The following is a 24586-nucleotide window of genomic DNA, read 5'->3' on the forward strand; positions in this document are numbered from 1 at the left end:
GTCTTTAGTGAACATGTGTTAATATCTTTTAGGAAAACAAGCCGGACTTAAGTACCCCGATTTGAAAATAGCTGCCCTTTATTGACATATTTGATGTTCCTAGTAAAATGAAGCAAGGAAATGGGTGACGTTGTTATGAGTCGCATAGGTCAGTGTAGTTAAACAGTGTTAAGTGAGGTGCAGTTACAAACACTGGGGTGTATAATACTTGTCTATTTCCCCTGCAGCCAGGTAATTGTAAATGGTGGGAAAACTATATCTGTAGCACAGTGACATTAGTGCAACTCCGCGTGGACAAAAATTCACAGTTTGTTTCCATAGGAAGTACTTGAGTGAGTTTACATGTAATTCAAGTACTTTACGAGAATTGAATTGGGATTATCCCTGGATTCGTGGGGAGTTAGTGGAGTCATTTAGATAACCCTGATCCTCGGTGAGGGGGAATGGACAGGGACTAGCGTGGGGGATGTCCACATCGTCTGGTCGGACAACTGAGGAAGGACACTCTCATTGACACTGTGTAATGGAATGTATTGTTTATGTACGTTTAAGTGTGAAATAGCAGGAAGTATGAAATAATGGCCGAGGAGACCTGTAATATTAACAACCATGAACTAACTCCCAAAAAGAAAACTACGATAGCTCGGTCCGAATCCTTTGGACCTCTCAAGTTAAGAAAAAGTTGTGGAGAAATCTTGCTATCAAGACTGCAGAAAGTAAGTGTATTAAGGAATTTCAGTATGTAGCATTTCACAGGGATCAAACTACAAGTTCCAGTTTAAGGAGACTTGGCCCTGTGGCGACTGTGAAATCCTACACAGTTATCTGTTTTAAATAAGTATTATAGATTTAAGCAGTGTTAAAATCACTTGCATCAATGCAGATTAAAATCTTGCAGATTTTACATTTCTTGTGTGATTTTAAATCATGTTTGACTGCAGTTTAAAGTGCAGCCAATATTCAAAACATTCCAGCAGTGTAATAAACTTATAGCAAATATTTTATAGCACTCTTATGTTTATAGCCATTGCATAGTAAAGGGATGTATCGTTTTTGGAAATTTCACCCCTTTCATATTGCCCAAAAGCACCGTATGTTTTAATTTTTTACAAAGTTTTTTTTCTCTAAATTCATTTTACTTCCCTTCTTTCTCCATTCTACAAGCTGTTAAATTGATTTCTCAAGAAATGAAGACCAAATCAATACAAGTTGTCTTTTTGCAGTAGGGCCTGATGCTTTGTACCTGTAGTATCAATTTTCACACTTGCAACACGTTCTGCATTGCAGGTACTGGTCTTCTTTTTAATCTTTCCTTTTTATGATAAGGGTATACTGTATAATTATTAAAACTGTGGATTTATCATAAATTAAAACCTTATAATAATTGTTGAACCATATAATAATTGATGAATTGATTGATTGCATGCTGTTTTACGTCCCATTCGAGAATTTTTCACTCGTATAGAGTCATCGTATACCATTGAAGGACTTCACATTTTGACCTTTACTGAGCACTCTTGGCCATTGGGCAGTGAGGGATCTTTAGCGTGCCAACATCTGATGTGACACCCGGCCTCAGTTTCTAAGGTTTCATCTGAAAAGGACCCGTAGCTTTCACCTAAAAGTGATGAGCGCATGGCGAAGGAACAGTTGATAAACATTTTTTATCGACATAGATACTTAGTTGAGGCCGAGATTTGAACTCACAACCTTCTGTTCACAGAGTTAGGCAGCACTCCACTGAGATACCAGTACAGGTCTAAAAATGAATGAGACCATAAATTATCAGCTGTCACTTTGTCCACTTGTCTGTCCAGCTGTCCAAGCTAGTGTGTCTAAGCCATAACATTGTAATGAAGAAAAACCCAAGGAGCATAATGCATCAAGAGTGTTTTGTTCATAACCTTGCTAACATAACATGGAAAGTGGAATGTAACTAGAAACTGTTTTAGCAGGTTTAAGGTCATTTTATTGAGCCAGGTTGTTTTAGCAAGTTGTCATGTTCTTGAGCCAGGTTGTTTTAACAAGTTTTTAAGGTCACTTTAAGAAAAATATATTTTCCCCATAGCCATATCTTGTGATAGAGAAATATAAGTTTATTTTTGATGGACTGACCCAAGGTTAGTAGAGCAAGTTCAAGGTCCTTCACAGTAAAAGTGTGAAATCTACATTTTGTTCCTATAATTCATGGATTCAACTAAAGACCATTATGGTTTACAGTTGTTTGAAAATGAGGAGCTAGATTATGCCTATTTCAACATGATGAAAGCTTTCAAAAACATTAAGATTCTCATATTTCCTGAATTTTGTGTGATGGGATAATATCATTGTGTACCATGTACATAGTAATTAGGCATGCTAAAGGGAAAGAGATGGGGTTAGGCAGGGGTATTATTAAAAAACTGAGTTAGTAATCCATGTCTATTAGATGAGTCAAATAACAAATGGAGGAACTGTGAAATTTGATGCACGCTCTCATATTTTATGAGGATTAAAATGACATTGAGTTTAAAGAGCTGGAAAAGAGAAGGCAGTTTGTCACCATTATAATGTTATCTTTACTCATTTTCTTTTGAGGAATGTCATTGAAATTCTGGTCTTGTAAATTTTACATTACTGGATACATGCTTGATAAGAATTGCTGGTGTATTGCTCTCATTATTGGTTATAAAAGTGCTAAAGTCCTCCAGAATGCTTTTAACTCAAATGGCTTATCAACAGTGACCAAACCCTCTGCATTGACCACTTCAGTATATTATCTCAAGGACCCCACAAGATGACTGTGTGGGTATATGTAATAATTTTGGTGTGTGCTCAGTGGTTCAAGATTAAATATCTGATGGTAATATTTAGTGCCATGACACAAATCATTAATGGAAAGATTCCTACAGCAGTTTAATTGTGACATGCCTTTTGTTAATTCAGATTCAGAAAAAATGCTTTTAACATGTCTAAGTGACCATACATTAGCTTGTATGAGGGGAATGCAATCGTGTCAGTATATCTTTTAATATATTTTGCACAATGCAATGTGTCAAAGTTCCATTAAATAAGTGGGAGACTCGAGAGATTTAGATTTAAGATATTTATTAATAAGTTTATAAGTTTAACTGTGGTGTTGATGTTAAGGGATAATCTAGTTTTTAATCATCTTAACTGGACCATTTATGATACCCCTCTCCCCCCTTCCGCTTCCCCCTGCATGGATGGATCTAGAGGGGGGATCCAGTTATTTAAAAGTGTTTATACTAAACCAAGTAAAAGTGACCTTTTATATTGAGATTTGTTTGATGGTTTATTTGTTTCCTTTGTTCTTTTGATAGTTAATTGATTCTAGTGCATTGTTTTACATGACAGGGAACTTCCCTGTACTGTTGTAGAATGTCCTTATAGGAAAATAAGGAAACATAGTTTTAATTAAGAAAGAGAGAGTTGCTAAGAGAATATCCACAAAAATATGCATTTTTATCTTCTTTAGGTTTGTCTGCATTTTGCTCACAATTTAAAAATGGAATTTTTAAAATATAATATATCATTCAATTTCACTACAAAGTTTGTTTTTGTGGCCTTTTATGTAAATGAAGTAGCAGTATTTACACAGAAATGTTTACATTTTAGATAAATCTTGAGGATATATGATGTTTCTTGCTTTAAAGGTATAATATTTTAATTAATTTCTCTGTTGTCCTGAAGTCAGTGGAAGCTAGAGATGAACTTGGAATGTAACCTAATCCATCATTCCACACACACAAAATCTGATGATTATTTAGGGAGCACTGTGAACTTTGATTTAAAATTAAATTTTGTCAGATCGTAAATGAGCCATGACTTGGCAGAGATTATTTTTAGATACAGTATCTGAGTGATGAGTAAAGGACGAGATCACCTGTAGGTGTCTGAGGATGTTTAATCTGAGTATTGTCCAGGATAGCTTTCTCTGAAAAGGGAGCTTACTCTGACATGTATACCACAACTTGCGAGGTCAGAGGATAAATGATCACCAAATTTAGGAGGATTAAATTTTACACTTGAATGAAAATTTGATAAGGTTGAAAGTGATAGTTTAAATATAAATTGATGTGTGGATGGTTGGTATAGATGGCTTAGTGGTCTTTCTGATTCAGCCTTTTAGACAGTGGGTTATGAGACAGGTATTACAAGACAAGAAAGTTATGGCATTATAAAACCTCAGACTTTTTACATATGTCAGGTAAAAGAATCAGACTTGCCAAAGGCAGTAGGAAAGAGTGACTCATCTTTTATTGTTATTAACAGAATTTTTTAAGCATTAAAAAATCTCAGATGCGAGATATTAGAACGTTTACATGAAATAAACAAAGTCAAATCTTCACAAGCAAAGACTTGTAAGTGTATATACTTAATAAAGAATTCCCCACATTAATTGAATTGAAGACCCCATCATACAAATTATCCTTGTTGGCTGAGCTCTCTCATTCAAATACAAATCACCTGCATTATTCATAAGTTGGGCTTGAAATGCTCTTGATGGGACCTTGTATGGCGAGTGGACCAAATTAGTGTCAGGTCAGCAAGCATACGGTCACTTATCCTAAACGTAAGACCAGAGGGGGAGGGATGCATCAACATGACTCCTGTTAATGACCGAGACAAATCCTACCCCAGCCAGGCACAGTGAATGATGGGTACACCACAGCAGTGAGTGTCATGCAGCGGGTTTTGTGTTACACAGTTTGGATGTGAGTCGCTGGGGTTTGACACTGAATGATACCTGTGTTGTTTTCAGAGTTCTCCATCACTGATCTGGACCTCATTAGACTTTTCGTATCTATCTAGATATACGACTTGAGTGACAGATTGACTGCACACTTAATTAGATCACAGTCTTTTCGACTTATTATCAGGGATTGTTCAATGTGAAATCACACTGGCTCGGAGCTGTGAATGGCCGTCTTACAAAAAGTTTAAATGCCGGGGTTAAGTGTATCAGATTAAATATACACAGTAAAAGTTGTCATCTGTTTGCAGAGTGTGGGACTGATGATAAATGTTGGCTTGATATCCGGACCTAAACCGTGGACTGAGATAGACTAGCTTCCAGGGCCCTGTGTGTTTGGACATTACCGTTTATATCATCAGTTAGGAAGTGTTAATGGGTCATCAAGGTTTATGACGGATATATTCTGTACCTGTATAGATCTGGACTTTGGGTCACCATCTAATCTTATGTTTTTGTGACTGGCTTGTCATGTTGATTTTATCACAGCACCTGTGCACACCTGAATGGTTATATTAGTTTTACGGAACATGGTGGTCTAATTTGAATTAACGACATACACATCTACTTTATGTCACACTTGAACTCTACATATTACACTTGTGTTTCCTCTGTAAACAAGTCATTATGATTCCACGGAGAAAGCCGGGGACTTACACGTCAGTTTCTTCTGTCAAAGTCTCAGGGTCTGAGGGACAGTCAGGGGACACCAGTAATACAAGACCCACCTCAACCTCTGGGGGACAAGCTGGAAGCAGTAGCCACCAAAGGCCCCCTACTGGGGGACCAACAGGAGGTATCAGTCACCCAAGAATCCATTTAAACAGTGGGGGCCATGCAGGAGGGGCCAGTCATCCAAAGTCCCCTACAAGTCCTACTGGCAAATCAGCAAACGGAACAGAGGGGACTACAGGGAAGTCATCTGAAAACGGGAAAGCCAGGCAACCTGTGAAGAAATCGGACTCATTTATTAACTCAAGAAATGTGTTCCAGAGTATGTCAAATGGCAAGCAAACAAGACCAGTACAAAAATCTGAGTCTTTTTCAGAGTCAAGAAGAAAACTTTCATCTTCCTCCTCTGCCAAAGGGGATTCCACTGGACAAAGAAGGTCCAGCTCGTCCAAAACTGAAACAGGGCCCACCTCTACCAGAGTAGAAAGCCATGGATCAAAGAGACCACCAAACTCCACTTCTAGTTCAAGATCAGGCAGTATGTCAGATTCCAGATCCTCAAGTCTGACAGAATCCCCTTTTGTACCCAAACAATCCATGGAGCCATCTGATGTGGTGCCAGGAGCAAGGGATCACAGCGTGACAGACACCACAACACGGAGTGGACCGATACAGCACCACTCACACTCTTCTGTGTCTGGCTCTTCTCAGCACCATCCACACTCATCTGTGAGTGGCTCCACCCAGCACCACCCTCATACTTCTGTGAGTGGCCCCACACAACATGGGACACACTCTGTCCATTCTCATGCAGTAAATGGGACTGTGTCTAGTGGTGTTCCTGAGGACAAAGTCAAAGGGGGTTCACCCAGCAAGGTTAGTTAGTATAGAGAGGATTTATTAGAACTCCATTGCAGTTCTATATCCTTTTTTTGTTTCAGCCAAGAGTATATTAGCATGTGATGCCGGTTCCTTTGAGCTCTGTTTAATTAAGACTGCTTTTGAGGACAAGTGAAGTAGGTTTAAGAAGGAATACTGTTACAGTTACCGCTTTTCTCGGCTCAGGCTGGTTAAGATGTATTTTATCTTGGCAATCAATCCTGAGTTATTTTAGAAATTGTATTAACTCCGTTAATCTGAGAAGGTTATTTGGTTCTTATCCAAAAATTTTAAAATGTGTCATCTGGTCAACCAATTCTCGTGTGTGCAGGTTTCTTGTTACATGGAGTGTTTGGGTGTGTAGGGTAGAGATTTGTATTCACTGGAGTCATCTTAGGGTTAGGCTTTGATCTACCTTGTCTGTTTTACTGAGTAGAGGATAATATTTCACCACTTGACTGAAAAAAATTCTGTTTATACACATAAATCACAAACATGTTCTCTGAAACATAAGACTAGTGCATTAAGAGAGGTGACAATAGTTTGTTAAACTCATTATAATCTCTTAAACCTTTAGAACCCGTGACTCAAAAGATGTTTCATACATGAATATAAGGTTTCCAAGAAATATGATCCAAACACTGCTAGATTTTTTAATTCATTTTTTTCAGTTTAAAGATTTTTTAGCATTGGCACTTTTAAAGTATCAGTTCTGAATGTTTAAATGCTTATTAGAATGAAATTCAAAGATTGAAATTGGTGATAAAGCTTTATTGAGAACAGTTGCTTTTTGAATGCCATGCAAGAGTTGCCAGAATGTTGTTTTTCTTGCTCTGACTGACAAAGATACATCTCAGATTATAAAAGTCCTATGATGTATGAGGCAGACATTTATTCCCTTTCCATCTTGCTTATCTAACTAAATTATCAGGAAAATTCCTTACATTTAACTCACAGGACTTAAAAAAGGCTTAATGGAATTTATTGGGATGTTTTATTTTTTTGTATTGACTAAAAAATGAAAATGTGGGTGTCCATATGTGACAGTCCAATGGTTTGAATTTTTAAAGAAATTATTTAAGAAAGTTGCAAAAAATATTACAGATTTTAATTTTTGTAAACAAGATATAGATTTACAACTTGCCATTTGTTTATCTGTGTGTAAAATCGATGGCAGATGTCTTCAGTAATGGTGAGTTGTTCCCAGACTACAGATTACAGAGATTATTGCTGGTGATTATAGAACCTCCCCTCCCTTCTATCAGTAAATAAAACACAACATATCTGTGTATTTCTTTTTACCAATATTAAGTCGGTCTACTGTGGAACATTTCAAAAGTCATAATTCCTGTAGGCAGCCTGTCTTTGAAGTGGCAGGCTACAGTGAAGGAGGTAGCTTGACTCCTTTTGACCTGCCCCCTCATTGAGAGAGGAAGCAATCAGGGAGGCAGACTCTTCATGTTCAGAACAGACAGGGATATATGATTGTTATTGGAGAAATTATTTAGTCAAGAGCATTCATTATGTTTCCAACAGGTGTCTTTGAGGAAATGGTAAGTCCATGTAATATTGTATCATGTTATAATCCATTATTTCTGGGAGATTTAGGGATTTGGAAAGAAGAAAATCTTGTTTTGGTTGAGATTAATGAGTCACTGGAGTTCTGTTAGCCTCTGGATAAATAATCGATAGTGGAGAGGGGGCAACATTGATGGATGTATTGTCCCTGTCTCCATAAACACGGGGGAAGCTCTAGAACAGAACGGCCATCATGTGTTGTCTTCAGGGGTCACAGAGATCCCTGTGTCACATTCAGAATGGAAATTGTTTCCTGCATTTAATGACAGACATTGAATTGTTATCAAGCCAGTTCCCCCCATTTGATCTTGATTTTTCTGATGATTTTGTTCAAAAGGTAAAATTTCCAAGATGCATATCGATGGTGGGATAGTCTGTATTGTAAATCAAACTTCATGTACAGCCATTAACATGCTGTTAGAAGTCATTTGTTTAATCATGTTAATGGACATGAATAAATAGTTCAGAGATAAATTAATTTCAATTCAATTAAGCTTTTTTTTGTCCAGTGAGTGTCAGGGTCCAGTCTTGACCTTGACAAGACCTAGACAATGAAATGGATGTTTATGTTCATGATGAACTTATAGATTGTTTCTTGTGTATTATCTTGTAATAGGTTTTTGCTTTATTAAGTTTTAGCTGCAGGAAATGGTTATACACAGATATTAACCTGCAAGCAAGGAATTTTAATAGCTAGTCTGAAGTAAACAGAACCTGGTATAATAGCAATTGTAGTACAGTGATTGTGTATTGTGGCGATCCCCTGCAGATGTAGGCATGTAGATTGTATGGAGTAGATTTCTGACACATATCTTCTCCAGCTGTTCATTACATTAGATATACTGCAGTCAGTTCACCTGATTACACCTGGTCCTCTCAGGTGATGCGGGGACAGGTATCGTACTGTGTACCATTCAGGGGGAGGGCATCATTCTATGTCCTCAGCTGTCTGTAACAGGGACCTCTGATCTTTACAGCCAGCATTCATCTTCACAGCTGGCTGAGAATCTCCATTTCTGACACAGGCATGTTATGATATAGAGCTACTGTTTTGGGGGGCTGATATATGATCTGATAGAGATTTATAAGATATAGAATTCCACTTTTCTATCAATTCACCTGTGCCCTCTTCTTTTAATTTTTTTAAAATACATGATGGTCTCTTTTAAGTGTGTCAGGTTTCAAATCTGAGAAATTTGACATTTTTTAGATTAAATTATAATTTTTTAATCAAGCTGGTTTATAGATTTTTAAATAAGATGCACATTGAACTGTATGAACTTAGTGTTATTATAACAGATCTCAGAAAAGATTACCAAAAAAATCAACTATACACTCTGTAATGTGAATATTCTTTACACAGGGGAGATTAAAGTTAATGATATTTTAATTGGATTTTAAACATTTCTTTGACTAAGATAAAACTTCTTTAATCCAGTATTAAGAAATATTTTAAAAAAAGTGTAATTTATTAACAGTGAATGAATTTTGATATCAGGTAAATTCAAATGTGTAATTAGCTCACCTGAGCCGAAGGCTCAAGTGAGCTTTTCTGATCAAAATTTGTCCGTTGTCTGTCGTCGTTGTTGTTGTTGTCGTTGTTGTCGTAAACTTTTCACATTTTCATCTTCTTCTCAAGAACCACTGGGCCAATTTCAACCAAACTTGGCACAAAGTATCCTTGGGTGAAGGGGATTCAAGTTTGTTCAAATGAAGGGCCATGCCCTTTTACAAGGGGAGATAATTATGAATTAGTGGAAAAATTAATGGCATTTTAAAAAAATATTCTTCTCAAGAACCACAGGGCCAAGATAGTTGAAACTCATGTGGAATCATCCTCAGGTAGTGTAGATTCAAGTTTGTTCAAATCATGACCCCCGGGGATAGAGTGGGGCCAAAATGGCCGATCAAAGTTTTACATAGGAATATATAGGAAACATTTTTAAAAATCATCATCTCAAGAACCATTAAGACAGGAAAGATAAAACTCATGTGAAATCATCCTCAGGTAGTTTAGATTCAAATTTGTTCAAATCATGACCCCTGGGGGTAGGGTGGGGCCAAAATGGCCGATCAAAGTTTTACATAGGAATATATAGGAAAAATCTTTAAAAATCTTCTTCTCAAGAACCACTGGGCCAGGAAAGATGAAACTAATGTGGAATTATCTCAGGTAGTGTAGATTCAAGTTTGTTCAAATCATGACCCCCGGGGGTAGGGTGGGGCCAAAATGGCCGATCAAATTTTTTCGTAAGAATGTACATGTATAGGGAAATCTTTTAAAATCTTCTTCTCAAGTACTTCAAAGCCATGATTAGTGATATTTATATGAAATCATCCTCAGGTAGTGTAGATTCTAGTTTGTTCAAATCATGACCCCCTACAAGGTTAAGATTTAAGCTCCCCCCCTCCTCCAAACTCAGTAAACTTTCATTTCTGATTTGATATTTGCTTTTTCCTAGCCGGTCTGCTCAGGTGAGTGCTTTGGCCCCTGGGCCTCTTGTTTAAATTCTAAAATGCTTAGTATGTGTTTTGTACTAAAAGGTACACTTTCAATGTTTCATTAGAGGAGCATTCTGAAAATTTATTACAATGTTGGTAGTTGGTTTATTTAATCACATACATGTTCATTTAAAACTTCCTCTGGATGTAATGAAATTATGAATATGTTTTCATAATCAACTATTTTGTCTTGTAATGTTAATTACCTCAACTTTAAGATAATTTGTGTTAATTTTATTCCTACCATCATAATGTGTATTGTTTTACAAAGATATAAAATTCACATACATCACCATCAAAGAAAACACTGACATGTTTTGACTTAATGTATGAAATTCAAAGCTTAATTCTTTGAAAAGGTTGTGAATGTGAGATGAAATTATTTTAGTTGATTATGCTAAGAAAAGCAAAGGGTCACATTAAAGGCATGATAAGTATATTTTTATCATCATGCTATATTAAACATAATGAAAAATAAGCCACACAGCCATTAGTGTTGTGATTTATGTCAACAATTTAAAGTTGTATACTTATATTTTATTACATTATTGATTTTAAGGTAAATTGAGGGAAAAAAAAATCACTTCTAATAAATTATGTCTGTTTAAATAGAACCCATAATACTTGTACTAACATATATCGGACTTGCATGGCAAGTCAAAAGCAAACCATTAATTGTTCCCCTGTATCCAACTAGTATAGCAAGTCATTGCTTGTACCCCTGTTTTCAACTTGTGTAGCAAGTCATTGATTGTACCCCTGTTTCCAAATTGTGTAGCAAGTCATTGCTTGTACCCCCGTTTGCAACTTGTGTAGCAAGTCATTGCTTGTACCCTTGTTTCCAACTTTTGTAGCAAGTCATTTCTTGTACCCTTGTTTCCAACTTTTGTAGCAAGTCATTTCTTGTACCCTTGTTTCCAACTTGTTTAGCAACTCATTGATTGCATAAACCATGTGTCATTTAGTAAGTTCCTTTACTATGTACAATGAGATGAAATGTAACTCAGACTCTTGTCACCCTACCTAATACTTGTACAGACAATACACGTTTTCACAAGTAAATAAATTGATGTATCTGATTTTTCTGTTACAGTTTACAGCACCAGAGCAATCAGGATATGTGGGCTTTGCCAATCTCCCCAACCAGGTTCACAGAAAGTCGGTCAAAAAAGGGTTCGAGTTCACACTTATGGTGGTGGGTGAGTATACCGCTTGTCTTCCATAGTCAGATCTGGGGATGTGAATACCTTAATGAAATGATGTGTCATGTTGATTCTATTTGTTTTAAGTTAAATGTTTGGAGAAATATTTGCTACTCATTCTTGTATAGAAATTATGGACTGAGTAGTATAAAATGATCTCTAAAAATAGAATTAGCTTTGAGGAGTTTGCCAAAACAAAGTCAAAACAAGAAGGTATTTGCTTTTATTGAAAGTACATGAAGGGTGTGTCCCAAAGATTAACAGTGTTTTATAAATCTCACCACAAACTAGTGTAAATTAAAATCACCAAGATTAAAGTGGAGCATTATACTGAAGGAAGTGAATCACCTATAATAAGTACATGTATATAGGGTGGATTTTGTATGACAATCTCTCCTAGGCTTGTCTCTCCACTGCTAAACCCCTTTCCTTTAATGGTTTTATCAGCTCCTTGATTTTTCTTTGATTTTAGAGAGCACAAATAAGTGATAAAGCTCAGCAAGGCCATAATGTCAATGTGAATGTGAACTCTTATCATCAGCAAATATAATCAAAAGTTGACACTTTTAAAGGATTATACCATCCAAAAAATCTTATGAAGATAAAAGAAATTTGACATATTTAAGATAGTTTACAATTAAAGTTGCTAATTTTGACAGGCAGCCAACCCTATATCACATTTTACAAACATTGATGATCTGTTGTAGGTGAGTCTGGACTGGGGAAGTCTACATTGGTCAACAGCCTATTCCTGACAGACCTGTATCCAGAGAGACACATACACTCAGCTGCTGGTACGTACCAAACATATACACTCAGCTGCTGTTACATACCCAGACACATACACTCAGCTGCTGGTATGTACCCAGACAAATACATACACTCAGCTGCTGGTACGTACCCAGACACATACACTCAGCTGCTGGTATGTACCCAGACACATACACTCAGCTGCTGGTACGTACCCAGACACATACACTCAGCTGCTGGTATGTACCCAGACACATACACTCAGCTGCTGGTACGTACCCAGACATACACTCAGCTGCTGGTACATACAAAAAATAGACACATACACTCAGCTGCTGGTATATACCCAGACACATACACTCAGCTTCTGGTACATACCCAAAACAGACATACACTCAGCTGCTGGTACGTAACCAAAATAGACACATACACTAAGCTGCGGGTACATACCCAGACACATACACTAAGCTGCTGGTACGTACCCAAACACACTCAGATTCTGGTATGTACCCAGACACATACACCCAGCTGCTGGTATGTATCCAGACACATAAACTCAACTGCTGGTACAAACCAAGACACTTACACTCAGCTGCTGGTATGTAATAAATGTAAACATACACCAAATACAGACACATACAGTCAGCTGCTGGGTATGTACCCAAAACAGACACATACACTCAACTGCTGGTATGTACCAAATACAGACACATACACTCAGCTGCTGGTATGTACCATACATACACATACTCTCAGCTAGTGGTATGTACCAAACATAGACATACTCTTAGCTGGTGGTATGTACCAAACATGCACACACTCTCGGCTGGTGGTATGTACCATTTACACACACACACTCTCAGCTGGTGGTATTTATCAAACATAGACATACACTCATCTGCTTATACATACACAGACACACACTCAGCTGCTGGTATGTACCCAAGGTAGACACATACATTCAGCTGCGGGTATGTACCAACATACATATATTTTGCTGCTAGTATGTACCCAAAACAAACATAAATTTTGCTGCTAATATGTACCCAAACAGAGATACATTTTGCTGATAGTATGTACCCAAAACAGACATACACTCAACTGCTGGTGTGTACCAAAACATACACTTACACTCAGTTGCTGGTATGTACCCATGGTAGATATGTTCACTCAAGTGATGGTATGTACCCAAGACAAAACACACATACACTCAGCTGCTGGTACGTACCCAGACGCATACACTCAGCTGCTGGTATTTACCCAGACAAATACACTCAGATGCTGGTATGTACCCAAAGCAGACACATACACTCAGATGCTGGTGTGTACCCAGAAAAATACACTCAAGTGCTGATATGAAGGCTGACACATACACTCAGGTGCTTGAATGTACCCAAACCAAACAGATACTTGATGGTATGTACCCAGACAGACACAGTGTTATACACTTGTCTGATGATGTGTACATGTATCACAGAGAGACATATAGAGGGATACTGGGGAAAACATGTACACCTAGCTACTCGTATAAAAGTAATATGGTACATATCAGCTATACTCAGAGTTGCATACATTCAGCTGCTGATACATAGGTACATGTATATCATTTCCACTCAGATAACAGCCATTATTTACAGAGGAAGAGAGCTTTGAATTGTTGAAGATCATGTATTGGTTGTATTATAGCTATTGGTTAATGATTGGTACAGTTCAGTAAACTTCTCATTTATTCTATCTTTTAATTTTCATTTTTTTCAAACTTACAAAATCATATGCAATAACTGATCTTTACAGGACCTATTGATTATGTATGGACTTTCTACCGTGTTATATTTTGACTAACCTTGATGACTTTTATTTACAGAGAAGATTTCGCAGACGGTGAAGATTGATGCCTCTACCGTGGAGATAGAGGAGCGTGGAGTCAAACTGAGGCTGACCGTGGTGGACACGCCGGGCTTTGGGGATTCCCTCAACTCCCAGGACTGGTAACTACATTTACATATACTGTTCTCAGAACGACAAACTTTTGTCCAACCAGAAGCAAGTAACAGAATTTAACTTTGCATGAAAAGGACGAGCACATCTGTCCACTAAAGTATTGAATGATATTTAAGTTTTTGTTGACTGTTCAAAATACAATTCTTATTTATGTGATGCCTGCCTGTGCAAGATCCATAAGCATGCAAACATTCGAAAATGTAAAAGATCTGAACATTTTTAAAAAAGTCAATCAATTTTCTATTTTCCCCTACAAAGTATATAAACTGTTTCATATTGGTTCTATGTTAAAGAGATAGGGTGTATTATTTGTAGTTTTAAGCCCATCATCCAGTACATAGACAGCCAGTTTGAACGGTACCTGGAGGACGAGAGTGGATTAAACAGAAGACATATCGTGGATAATCGTGTTCATTGCTGTTTCTACTTCATAAACCCATCAGGCCATGGGTAAGCTCACAAACCATCACTTAAAAATATGCAATGTGTGAAAACAGTGTCTACCTTGGAAATTTTTCATGCTAGTGTCAATTACCTTAGTGGAAATTTAATGAAAAGACTAAACTAAGCAAACAAAATCAACAAATATGACAGATTTTTTTCATTTCAAAGTTTAAAAGAATTTTTAAAGAAATAAAGAAGATTGTAAGATTTCAGTTGTAAGAATTTGGTTTCTGATAAAAAACTGAGAGAAACTTGTGAATGTACCACTCTGCAGTTTGCATGGACGAATTTCAGGTGTAAGTTACACTGATGCATGAAAATTCCTGATGTCTTTTTCAGCTTACGTCCCCTCGACATCTCATTTATGAAAGCAGTTCATCACAAAGTAAACATAGTCCCAGTCATAGCCAAGTCTGACACGCTGACGCAGCAGGAATGTAAACAACTAAAGAGGAAGGTCAGTTTTTTACTGTTTTCTTAGATGTTCATCTTTATATCTAGTCAGTAGGGATTCCCGTAATGTATATATAGTAGGGATCTTTTTTGTCAGTAAATTGAATATTTAACAGTGTTTCAGCAAAAATGTACACAGAAAATCAGTAAGGTTGGTGTTAAACAGGTATTTAAAGCTTCAGTAATTAATTGAAACAAAGCACAAAGACTGTGTGCTTAGACTAATGCCATGGGAAAGCCTATTCACAGCACACATTTGTCTGTTCAATGGATTAATCACACTGCCTTAGAAATATAAAACTTCCTGCATCAGACTAGGCAGAGATATTAGCAGCATGGATGGGGAATAATTTGTATGTACCGTAATTGGGGGAATACAATACGCACTTTTTTCCTAAAATAAATTTCTGTGAGAAAGGGATGCGTATTTTACATCACAATGGGATTTTGACAAGTTTTTCTTTCAGGTGAAACACGGCTATCATACGTACATACCGTAGTATTACCTAGAGACATATATGTAATTTCTTTTGTTAATTGCCATATTTTAAACTTTGGAAAGTTATTGTTGGAAGGTATGCTTCTTAAAAATGTCACTTTCATAATCTTTTTATGCCCAAATAACATGAAAAAGTAAGTTAAAAGTAATTTGAGCTGCATGTTGATTGTCTCCGAGGAGGCCGCCATTACCGATGTTATTTTTAGACGTTCACTCATAGCTATGTCACGTGCTTCCGGAATGATTAGTGCACATGCACCTTATCTGCCAGACAAAGTAATAAATCATTTTTTAATGAAATACAATAAAATAAATATTAATTTTAGGTTTAAAATAACTCAGTGATAAACTGCAACAATATTAACACCCCTCCATACGTCCCGATGAAAGGAAGCCAGTGTTGTGACACACGTGCGCTGGTCAAATGATAATTACCTATCAACACCCCTTGGGGCAATTAATTGTCTACCGACTCCAAAGCAATGTTTTTACAGTTAGAGCACTGATTATTTACTGCCATGTTAATTGCTGTGATTATTTTCTTTGTTAAAAATTAGGGGTCGGTTTATGACCTTTCGTATGTGTGAGCATGGTGAGCATGTGTTGATTACGGCACTTTAAACAATTAAACACTTGTTAAATGTAATTTTACCTTATCTTATACTTATCGGCCTCTTGTTTAAATAATTGAGAGTTGAGAAATGAAATATAAATTATGCTAAAACTTTTAATAAAAGTGGTATCTTTTAGAAAATAAGATATCCGCGAAGATTCAGAAGAGGAAAATCGTAGTCTTCTTAAAGAAATAAATACTTTGATGTTTCAATTTCGTTTCCGGTTAAAATATTGTAAGATAGTTTTAAGCATGATTATCTAGAACCAAAATTAAATATGACAACTGATAAAACTTTCGAAAATATCTCTTGCTTTGTTGAAATAAAATTATTTCATCTAAGAATATGGCTACGCATAATTTCAAAATCACCGTAACTATTCTTTAAAAAAATCTGTTAATACTTTTACGCAACATTATCTTGTGCTTTGTTGAAATAAATGAATAAATAATTTTCTCCAGATTGCCGCGATACAGAATGTCAGGATTAAGAGAAAGTCATAAAGTGTGTATTTTAAAAAAAGTGTGTTCAGTAAATTTTTGACATTTAATCCTCGCGCCGATTTTCTTAACAAATTACCGTGATTTTCATAGTTCAGAACATCGCTTGGTAAATTTTTCTGTTGCGTATAATACATCCGAACTGCGTTTTTTTCCCCAGTTTCAGACTCAAAAAGGGGGGTGCGTATTTTACATCAATGCGTATTATACTCGGCCAAATACGGTATACATGTTGGAAGGGGAATTCATTGCTGTTTTATGTATACACTCTTGTTAAGCCCTTGTTTTTCAGATAAACCTGAATCATTTGTGAAGAATTGGTAGTCCCAAGACTACACAATCTACTCCAAAAACAGTCAAACCTGTATTCATATTAATATGGATGACTGATGCAGGCTTGACTGTAGTTTGGTATCAGAAAATTCTCAAGGGGTGGGTCTCTGAGAAATATTTATATGCAGATTTGTAATTGCAAAGCTAAAAAATAATGGTCATGGTTTAAAAATGTCTCTAATAATCAGTTTAAAAAGAAAAAGCTTTTGAATAGTGCTTTTAATAAAAGTTAAAAGGATTTCTAACATCTTTTATTATTACATTAACAACTGACTTTTTCATTAAACATTGTACACTGCAGATTGTTGCTGTTTTATTTAAAATCTAGCAAGTTTTCATTAGGAGGTATTTAAGTTGGATACCTGCCCATGCAGGTGGATTATATTGACTTAGAAAGTTGATCCAGTTACCTCTGTTCCAGCCTCCCGGTATTTATGTATAAATAAAACTGACAGTTGTCTGTCAGTGACAATGTATACCCTTCTGTAAACTCTCTCCAATTCTGTTTGATTACTGGTTTCTCTTGTCTTTTTGTCAAATCAGTGGTAAACAAGTGATCTGGTTTCCATTAATTACTACTGTTATATCACTATAAAGTGTTATCTTTATGGTAATTGGGTAAAATCTGAGTTCTTCAAAACTTTCCTGTAATATTTTAATGATGGGAGACATTGTACCAACTAATAAAGTCAGTTATTATTTAGAGTACTTATGACCATCTCAAATTTATATGGATGATGAATGAAGTCGGTAAATATTTTAGAGTACTAATGGTCTTCTCTGATTTGTACAGGTGATGACTCAGATCGCTGAGAATGGTATTAACCTTTACGCACTCCCAGACTGCGATGAGGACGAGGATGAAGAATATCGAGAACAGTGTCGACTTCTTAAGGTTAGTCTTCTCAAGATCATTGGTTGTTACTGAGGAGTGCCTCTTACTTATTAAGTCTGACTAGTTTTCTATTTTTCTATTCATTGTAAAATGGCACTACTTATTTTGCTACAGGAGGCTGTGCCTTTTGCTGTCATTGGTGCTAATACTGTGATAGAGGTCAAAGGTAAAAAGGTCAGAGGTCGTATGTATCCATGGGGAGTGGTGGAGGTTGAAAATCCAGATCATTGTGATTTCATCAAACTTAGAACCATGCTCATGTAAGTAAAAAGTTATAATTGAAGCATCACTTGTGAGTCCAAGAGTATGACAAATACAAAACTTATCCAGTGCATGAGTCTCAGTGAAAATTTGCAACCTTCAAGTTTTAAAAGCTTTTGAAAATAATCAGAGAGAATTAACATATGAAAAGTGTCAGCTGCTGAAAAGTCTGGTTTTTAGATTGACAGGAATTTCTCTCACTGCAATAGCTAATAGTCACAATATTAATTGGAATCATCTTCATTTGAATGCTACTGTTCTTACAATTTAATGATTATGGCGTAATCATTAGTTTGATTTATATGATATATTTACAGCACTCACATGCAAGACTTACAAGAGGTCACCCAGGAGGTTCATTATGAAAACTTCCGAGCGGAGAAACTGGCAGGTGGTGGATCTGTCCCCAAGAAAACAAGGTACGAGACTGACGTAATCTTTCTCGAGGTCTCAGTGGGATCCCTAAAAAATTAGTTTTTATATTGAAAGCAGTTTCAATGTGTGAAGATAACAAGAGCTTTGTTTTGTGAAGAATTCAGTTTCTGTGCTTTTTAATGCATCGTTTTTTGATCAGGCAAAGGAAACAAATTTGGCATTTATCAGGATAAGCTTCAGTTTTATTAACCATTTAGTTTTTGCATTCTTTAAAAGTACATAATGTTTGGCTTATATATCAGTGTAGCTTTATATATTATAAATGTTCTTATTTTGGGTTCTTTGTAAGAAATCTATTTGATGTTACAAATGTCAATCAAATTTACAGAAGACCTCGCAATGAAGAAACTTACAATGAAATGACAGAGTATGTCTTATTTTCATTCCAATTGTAAAGATTTATATACTCCCCTCACCAATGTTAGCATGTAGGCACATGATTTTAGTTTATCTAACATGTTTACAGCAGTTATACAAAGTCAATGCAATGGTTCCCAACAACATGCCATGCCAGTAGAATAGATACCTGGTAGTTTGAATGATTCAGTATTTTGTGTATGAATGTTTGTGAAGTTTTATAAAAACTGAAATAAATTGTCATTCTGAATGCAGCAAGATTATAATAAGACAGTGATTGTTCAAACCTAATAGTTATAAGTGTTATTAGAGTTGATATTACATGTTTGTTTTGCCTGTAATTGTGAGTTTATGGTCCAGATCCATTTTGTTTAGATTTAGGATGTAAACCTGAAGTAGAATCCATTAGTGTTTCTTTGTTTACAAGGAGTCTGTCCCTTACATCCCTCTGTTCTACACTCAATAGGAAAACTGTGCATATGAATTGTCCATCATTTGATGAAATACTTCTTAAATAACAAACTTCTGAAGTCTGCAAAGGAGTTGGAGAATGTAATTCTTTTTCTTTAAAATTGAAATAATACTGAAATTGCATGGAACTAATATAATTTTTTTTCTTCTTTTCTCCCCCTCCCTGTTCTGTGGTCACCTGACTCTGGGGTCCGGGTAAGCATACTTCCTGTCTAACACTTCCTGTCCTCATCTCATCTTGTTGGAGGTTTCCCTAACTTTCATTTTCCATTTTCATTTTGAGATTTTTCATAGTATTTGTCATGTTTTGGTTTTTCTGCATTAAAAACTATCATTTGATTATCTATGACATTCTCTAGCTATTTCTAGAAGGTGAAAAATTACTTGTGACCTTAATGAAAATATTTAACATTGACTGCCTTATTAAATTGGCAGATATATATGAAAGTACATGTATGAGTGAAGTTGAAAATCATATAGATTAGATTTGGGAGAATAACAAACTGTTATCAACATTATTCAATAGTTGTCAGTAATAATTATGTGGAAATTGTGCCAATATTGATGGATATATTGGTGTGAATAAATTGGACTGCACATTATGATATAAAACAGGAATTAAATTATAGAAATATTGTACATGTAATAATCATGGTAAAAAAATAAATACAATATATATATTAACATTCAAACTTTGATATGTAAAAGTTGCTAATAACCAGCATATCATCCTGTTATTAAAACTTTGTCTGACTACATGCTTTTTTGTCTGTCTGTCTTTCGTCTGTCTGTCTTTACATGTGTATATCTTAAGCTAAACACATCAGTACAGCACATTCATAAACTTTTTTCTCTCTGATCAGTCAGTTGTATGTTTCTTATATTTACCTAAGACAAGGTGAAACATCAATATAGTAAACTTAGTAGAAAATGCCCTAAATTCACACCTCAAAATTATATAAAGAAGTGGTTATTTTATGTTCATATTCATTATTCTTTTATTGCAATTTTTGTTTGCTTATATTTCCTTTACAAGAGTTTTTGTACATAAAACTTTTCACACAAAGTATTAACCATGTATCACTGTAAATATGTAAAGGACATAATACTCTTTATATCCAATGTACACCATTGATCTCTATCGCTGAAACTTAGCCCAACTTTACATTCATGTCTGTATATAAAGTATGTGTTTCTTATTTTTATAAGTCTGGCACTTCTTTTTATTTTTCTAACTTTCAATTTTAAAAAAAGTAATTTTGAGTGCTCTTTATATATCTATGTAAAAGGGTTACCTTACTGTTGCATGTTAATTAAATATATATATTCAAAATTATACATGTATTATATATAAATTGCAAAAGTTAAGGTGTAAATTGAAATTTTTCTTATTTTGTTTCAGCAAACGTAGACCTGAGGGCCAGCAAGCTGATTTGTCAGATCGCGAGAAACAACTCCTAGAAAAGGAACAAGAGGTATGATATACTGTAAATCACGTTTTATTCACGAAAACTTTATTTTTGCGTAATTACGCGAGACACTGTGCTCGCTAAAAGTTAATTCTCTCGTATAAAAGCATTTCTTAAGATTATATAGAGCTTTAACCACAATTCGTGAAAATTTTGTCTCGCTAATCAATAGTCAATGACTATCTTGCGAAAATAAGGTGTCGCAAAAATTTTGTGATCTACAGTAATCAGAACTCGGGATTGTTAGGGGAGGGATAGTTCTTATAAACACTCAAGATAAATAATGTACTACAGGGCTGATGGACTTGATTTTACACACATCTCAAAATAATGGAAAATATAAATCTTAAAACTGTAATTAATAAGTTCTGAATTAAGATTGGCCATTTATTGTGGGTGAGGGAGTGTATTTATGTAGACAGTAGTCACAATACAATCCACTTTGTCACAGTGTAGACAGATCCATTACACTGGGGAGTAAACTGGTTTTTATCTTGACTTAATTACTAAGGAAGGGAAAAACCTAGGGATTTGTGTAGTAGGGAATGACTTTTATGTATTGGCATTAACTTGTAATTAAGGACATAATCAGGGGTGTGCAATTACCATCGCTCAACGCCCGGGGCTACCAATTTTAGAGGTCAGGCTATCTTAAATCTGTACTGCGTTAGCCCGTCAGGCTAGTAAATCTAAAATGAAAGTAAACATATATTTACCTCGACTGAATTGAGGTACGAATTAACTTTTCTGTAAAATCATAATCTTTCATTCGTTTTAATTTATATGCATTTTGTGTTCCTATCGCCAGTCGTCTCAATGACAATTATAGTCGATATAAATAGGGGGAAGTACCTGAAAATTACAAAGCGCAAACCATTATCTGTTTTATTTATTTCAACTTAAATGTTTTTTTTTTAAACCTTTATGTTATGCATGTATTGATTTCGGTAGTTAATGGGCTAGTGACTGGCAACCTCGGGCTAGTAACTTTGTTACCGCCATTGTCCGACGGGCTAGTAATTTATTTTTGTAATTGCACACCCCTGACATAATTCTGCCTAAAATAGAGACCTGAAGTTAAAAGTGTAAATAAAAAAAAAAACTAATAGAAGGAAAAAATTCATTAGATTGTATTAATGAGAAATGTTGATACTTTTTAGCTGAGGAGAATGCAGGAAATGATTGCCAAGATGCAGGCAGAGATGAACCAGCGCAACACACCACAGAAAATGCAGCAGAACGGAGAAGTCAAATCACAGAATGTGTAAAGTTTGGCAGGTAAATCTAGAACTAAGAATGTGTAAATCTAGGACACAAATGTGTAAATCTAGCACACAAAATGTGTAAAGTTTGGAAGGTAAATCTAGAACACAAAATGTGTAAATGTAGAACTCAGAATGTCTAAATCTAGAACACGAATGTGTAAATCTAGCACACAGAATGTGTACATCTAGAACACAAATGCATAAATCTAGCAAAAGTAATGTGTAAATCTAGAACATGAATGTGTAAATCTAGCACACAGAATGTGTAAAGTTTGGCAGGAAACTCTAGAACTCAGAATGTGTAAATCTAGAACACAGAGTGTGTTAAGTGTGGCAGGTAAATCTAGAATGCAGAGTGTGTAAAGTGTTGCAGATAAATCTAGAACACAGAAGATATAAATCTAGCACACAGAATGTGTAAAGTGTGGCAGATAAATCTAGAACATGGAGTGTGTAAAGTTTGGCAGGTAAACCTAGAACACAGAATGTGTAAATCTAGAACTCAGAATGTGTAAATCTAGCACACGGTCGGAATGTGTTAAGTGTGGCAGGTAAATCTAGAACACAGAATGTGTAAAGTTTGGCAGGTAAGTCTAGAACACAGAATCTAGGTTGCAGAAATGTGTAAGGTTATGACATAAATCTAAATGATTAACTGTGTAAACTTTTAAATGGTAAATCTCTTGAGTTTTATTTTTTGCTCAAAATTCTTTATACAGTATTAAATGTTAATTAATTGAATTATATTAGTTGAACTTTCACTAATTTTGATTTTTTTCCTTCAGGTGACCATTTGATAGGACCAGTATTTGAAGATGAGATTGTCGTATTTATACTTAGCGACCTCAGACAATCCACAGTAACAAACGCAATGTTATCACATCATTACACCAAATCATCAAATTAAGTGTTCAGTTTGTGATGTCTAACATCCATGCTACTTACATTTTGTTAATAATTTGCAAATGCTCTGCCCTGTGTGTTTAAAAGTAAGTGGACACATGGTTTTATAATGTAAAATCTTTTTTTTTTTTCTTTTCAAATATTGTTAAAAAATATTGTATGGGATGATTTTTGTATTCTGTGTGAAATAGAATAAAAAGAAACCTTATTTTTGAAAGTAAAAGACTTTAGATTGAGTGCTTACATAGGCTAAGTATTCTAGATTTGAGCATTTACAAACATCCAAAGTCATTGTTTTGTGTACGTGAGTATATGTTTTTTTAATAATAAATTGTATAAATTTGCTGTACCAAAATATTGAAATCAAAACCAGAAAGCTCTGCAGAAAGGGAGCTAACTTTTCTCTAGCCTGGTCTAGTCATCTAACCACAATCAGCAGTGACTTGTTAGAGTTATCTACCTTTGTTGATAATGGTTGATAAGTTCATCTTTCCTGTAAATTGATAATTTGAATGTCTAACTTAGCTGGATTATTTTGTTGTAGTTCTTTTTTTTAAATGTGTCCTTTGATTTTCATTCTTGGTGACATATAACTTTCATGAGGACATTTTTAATAGCTGATCTCCCATGTAAAATTCCCTCCCCCATCCCCCATGTAAGATCTAAGATGTATTGAATACACTATATGTTAGGAGTAATTTTTTTTTTTTTTATTGTTATATCATTTGTGTAGTCTACATATATGATATTACTTGTTTATTTCTGTAGATTTGAAAAATTTACTGTAAACTTTATGAACAAAAAATAGATCTGAAATTGAATTAAAGAGCATAATGGCCACACAACATAAAGGAAAACTTTGTTTGCCATCTTTTGATTCAGTAAGGAGGAAAAAACAAACATACACTGAGTTTATAGAATTAGTATACATTTTATAAACATCCTCCTTATATTGACTTTTTAGTGTCGTGTATGAATTGAATCAAGGTAGATTTTCCATGAGATACTGATATGAAGACATCTTTATTATTCTGCTTTAAAGCTTATTCTGCTGAATTTTATCCAACTTTGCAATAATTTTGTAATATTTTTATTTAATTTGTACATGAATAAATTTAATGTATATAAATGTGGGCATTTGTTGTTATATTTTAGTAGACCAGTAATTCTGAAAAATTGTTTAAAAATGCATGTATCAACAGTTTCTCAGCAATAATAAAAGAAAAGGTTATAGGATATGAAAAAAATACCTTAAAACAGTGCCAGTGTCTGCTTGGTTTTGTCTCATGGCCAAAACTAAAAGGGTTTTGAACTGAAAACATGAATATTAACTAGAGAAACCTTGGC

The 24586-nt window shown here is 35.2% G+C and overlaps 1 protein-coding gene across 6 annotated transcripts; it reads left to right on the plus strand.

The window, feature by feature from the left end:
• Nucleotides 1–171: 171 nt before the first annotated feature.
• LOC134238901 (septin-2-like) lies at nt 172–24368 on the plus strand. 6 transcript variants are annotated; one of them, XR_009986115.1, is made up of 14 exons: nt 5317–6304; nt 11481–11586; nt 12297–12383; nt 14204–14327; nt 14656–14790; nt 15124–15241; nt 17977–18078; nt 18193–18338; nt 18657–18758; nt 19103–19141; nt 21005–21077; nt 22232–22456; nt 22880–22923; nt 23122–24368. XR_009986115.1 is itself a non-coding variant. In XM_062721024.1 (13 exons), the coding sequence occupies exons 1-12, from the start codon at nt 579–581 to the stop codon at nt 22337–22339; spliced, it is 1278 nt and encodes a 425-aa protein (XP_062577008.1). In that variant the 5' UTR covers nt 172–578; the 3' UTR covers nt 22340–22349; nt 23122–24368. The 6 variants fall into 6 exon arrangements, 5 of the variants coding, with proteins under 5 accessions (XP_062577008.1, XP_062577005.1, XP_062577004.1 ...); XM_062721024.1 differs by lacking the exons at nt 5317–6304; nt 22880–22923 and adding an exon at nt 172–716 and having other exon boundaries at nt 22232–22349; XM_062721021.1 differs by lacking the exon at nt 22880–22923 and having other exon boundaries at nt 5330–6304; nt 21014–21077; nt 22232–22349.
• Nucleotides 24369–24586: the final 218 nt, after the last annotated feature.

The sequence above is a fragment of the Saccostrea cucullata genome, unplaced genomic scaffold, assembly GCF_032062105.1.
Source record: "Saccostrea cucullata isolate Sc308-1 unplaced genomic scaffold, CSIRO_AGI_Scuc_v1 ctg383, whole genome shotgun sequence".
Lineage (NCBI taxonomy): Eukaryota > Metazoa > Mollusca > Bivalvia > Ostreida > Ostreidae > Saccostrea > Saccostrea cuccullata.

Bases quoted from the DNA above. Each gene is read 5' to 3' on its own strand.
- LOC134238901 (XM_062721020.1), top strand. From the start codon at position 5,384: ATGATTCCACGGAGAAAGCCGGGGACTTACACGTCAGTTTCTTCTGTC. The intron at 15,242-17,976 runs GTCAGTTTTTTA...TGATTTGTACAG, and splicing joins GTAAACAACTAAAGAGGAAG to GTGATGACTCAGATCGCTGA. The intron at 18,079-18,192 runs GTTAGTCTTCTC...ATTTTGCTACAG, and splicing joins AACAGTGTCGACTTCTTAAG to GAGGCTGTGCCTTTTGCTGT.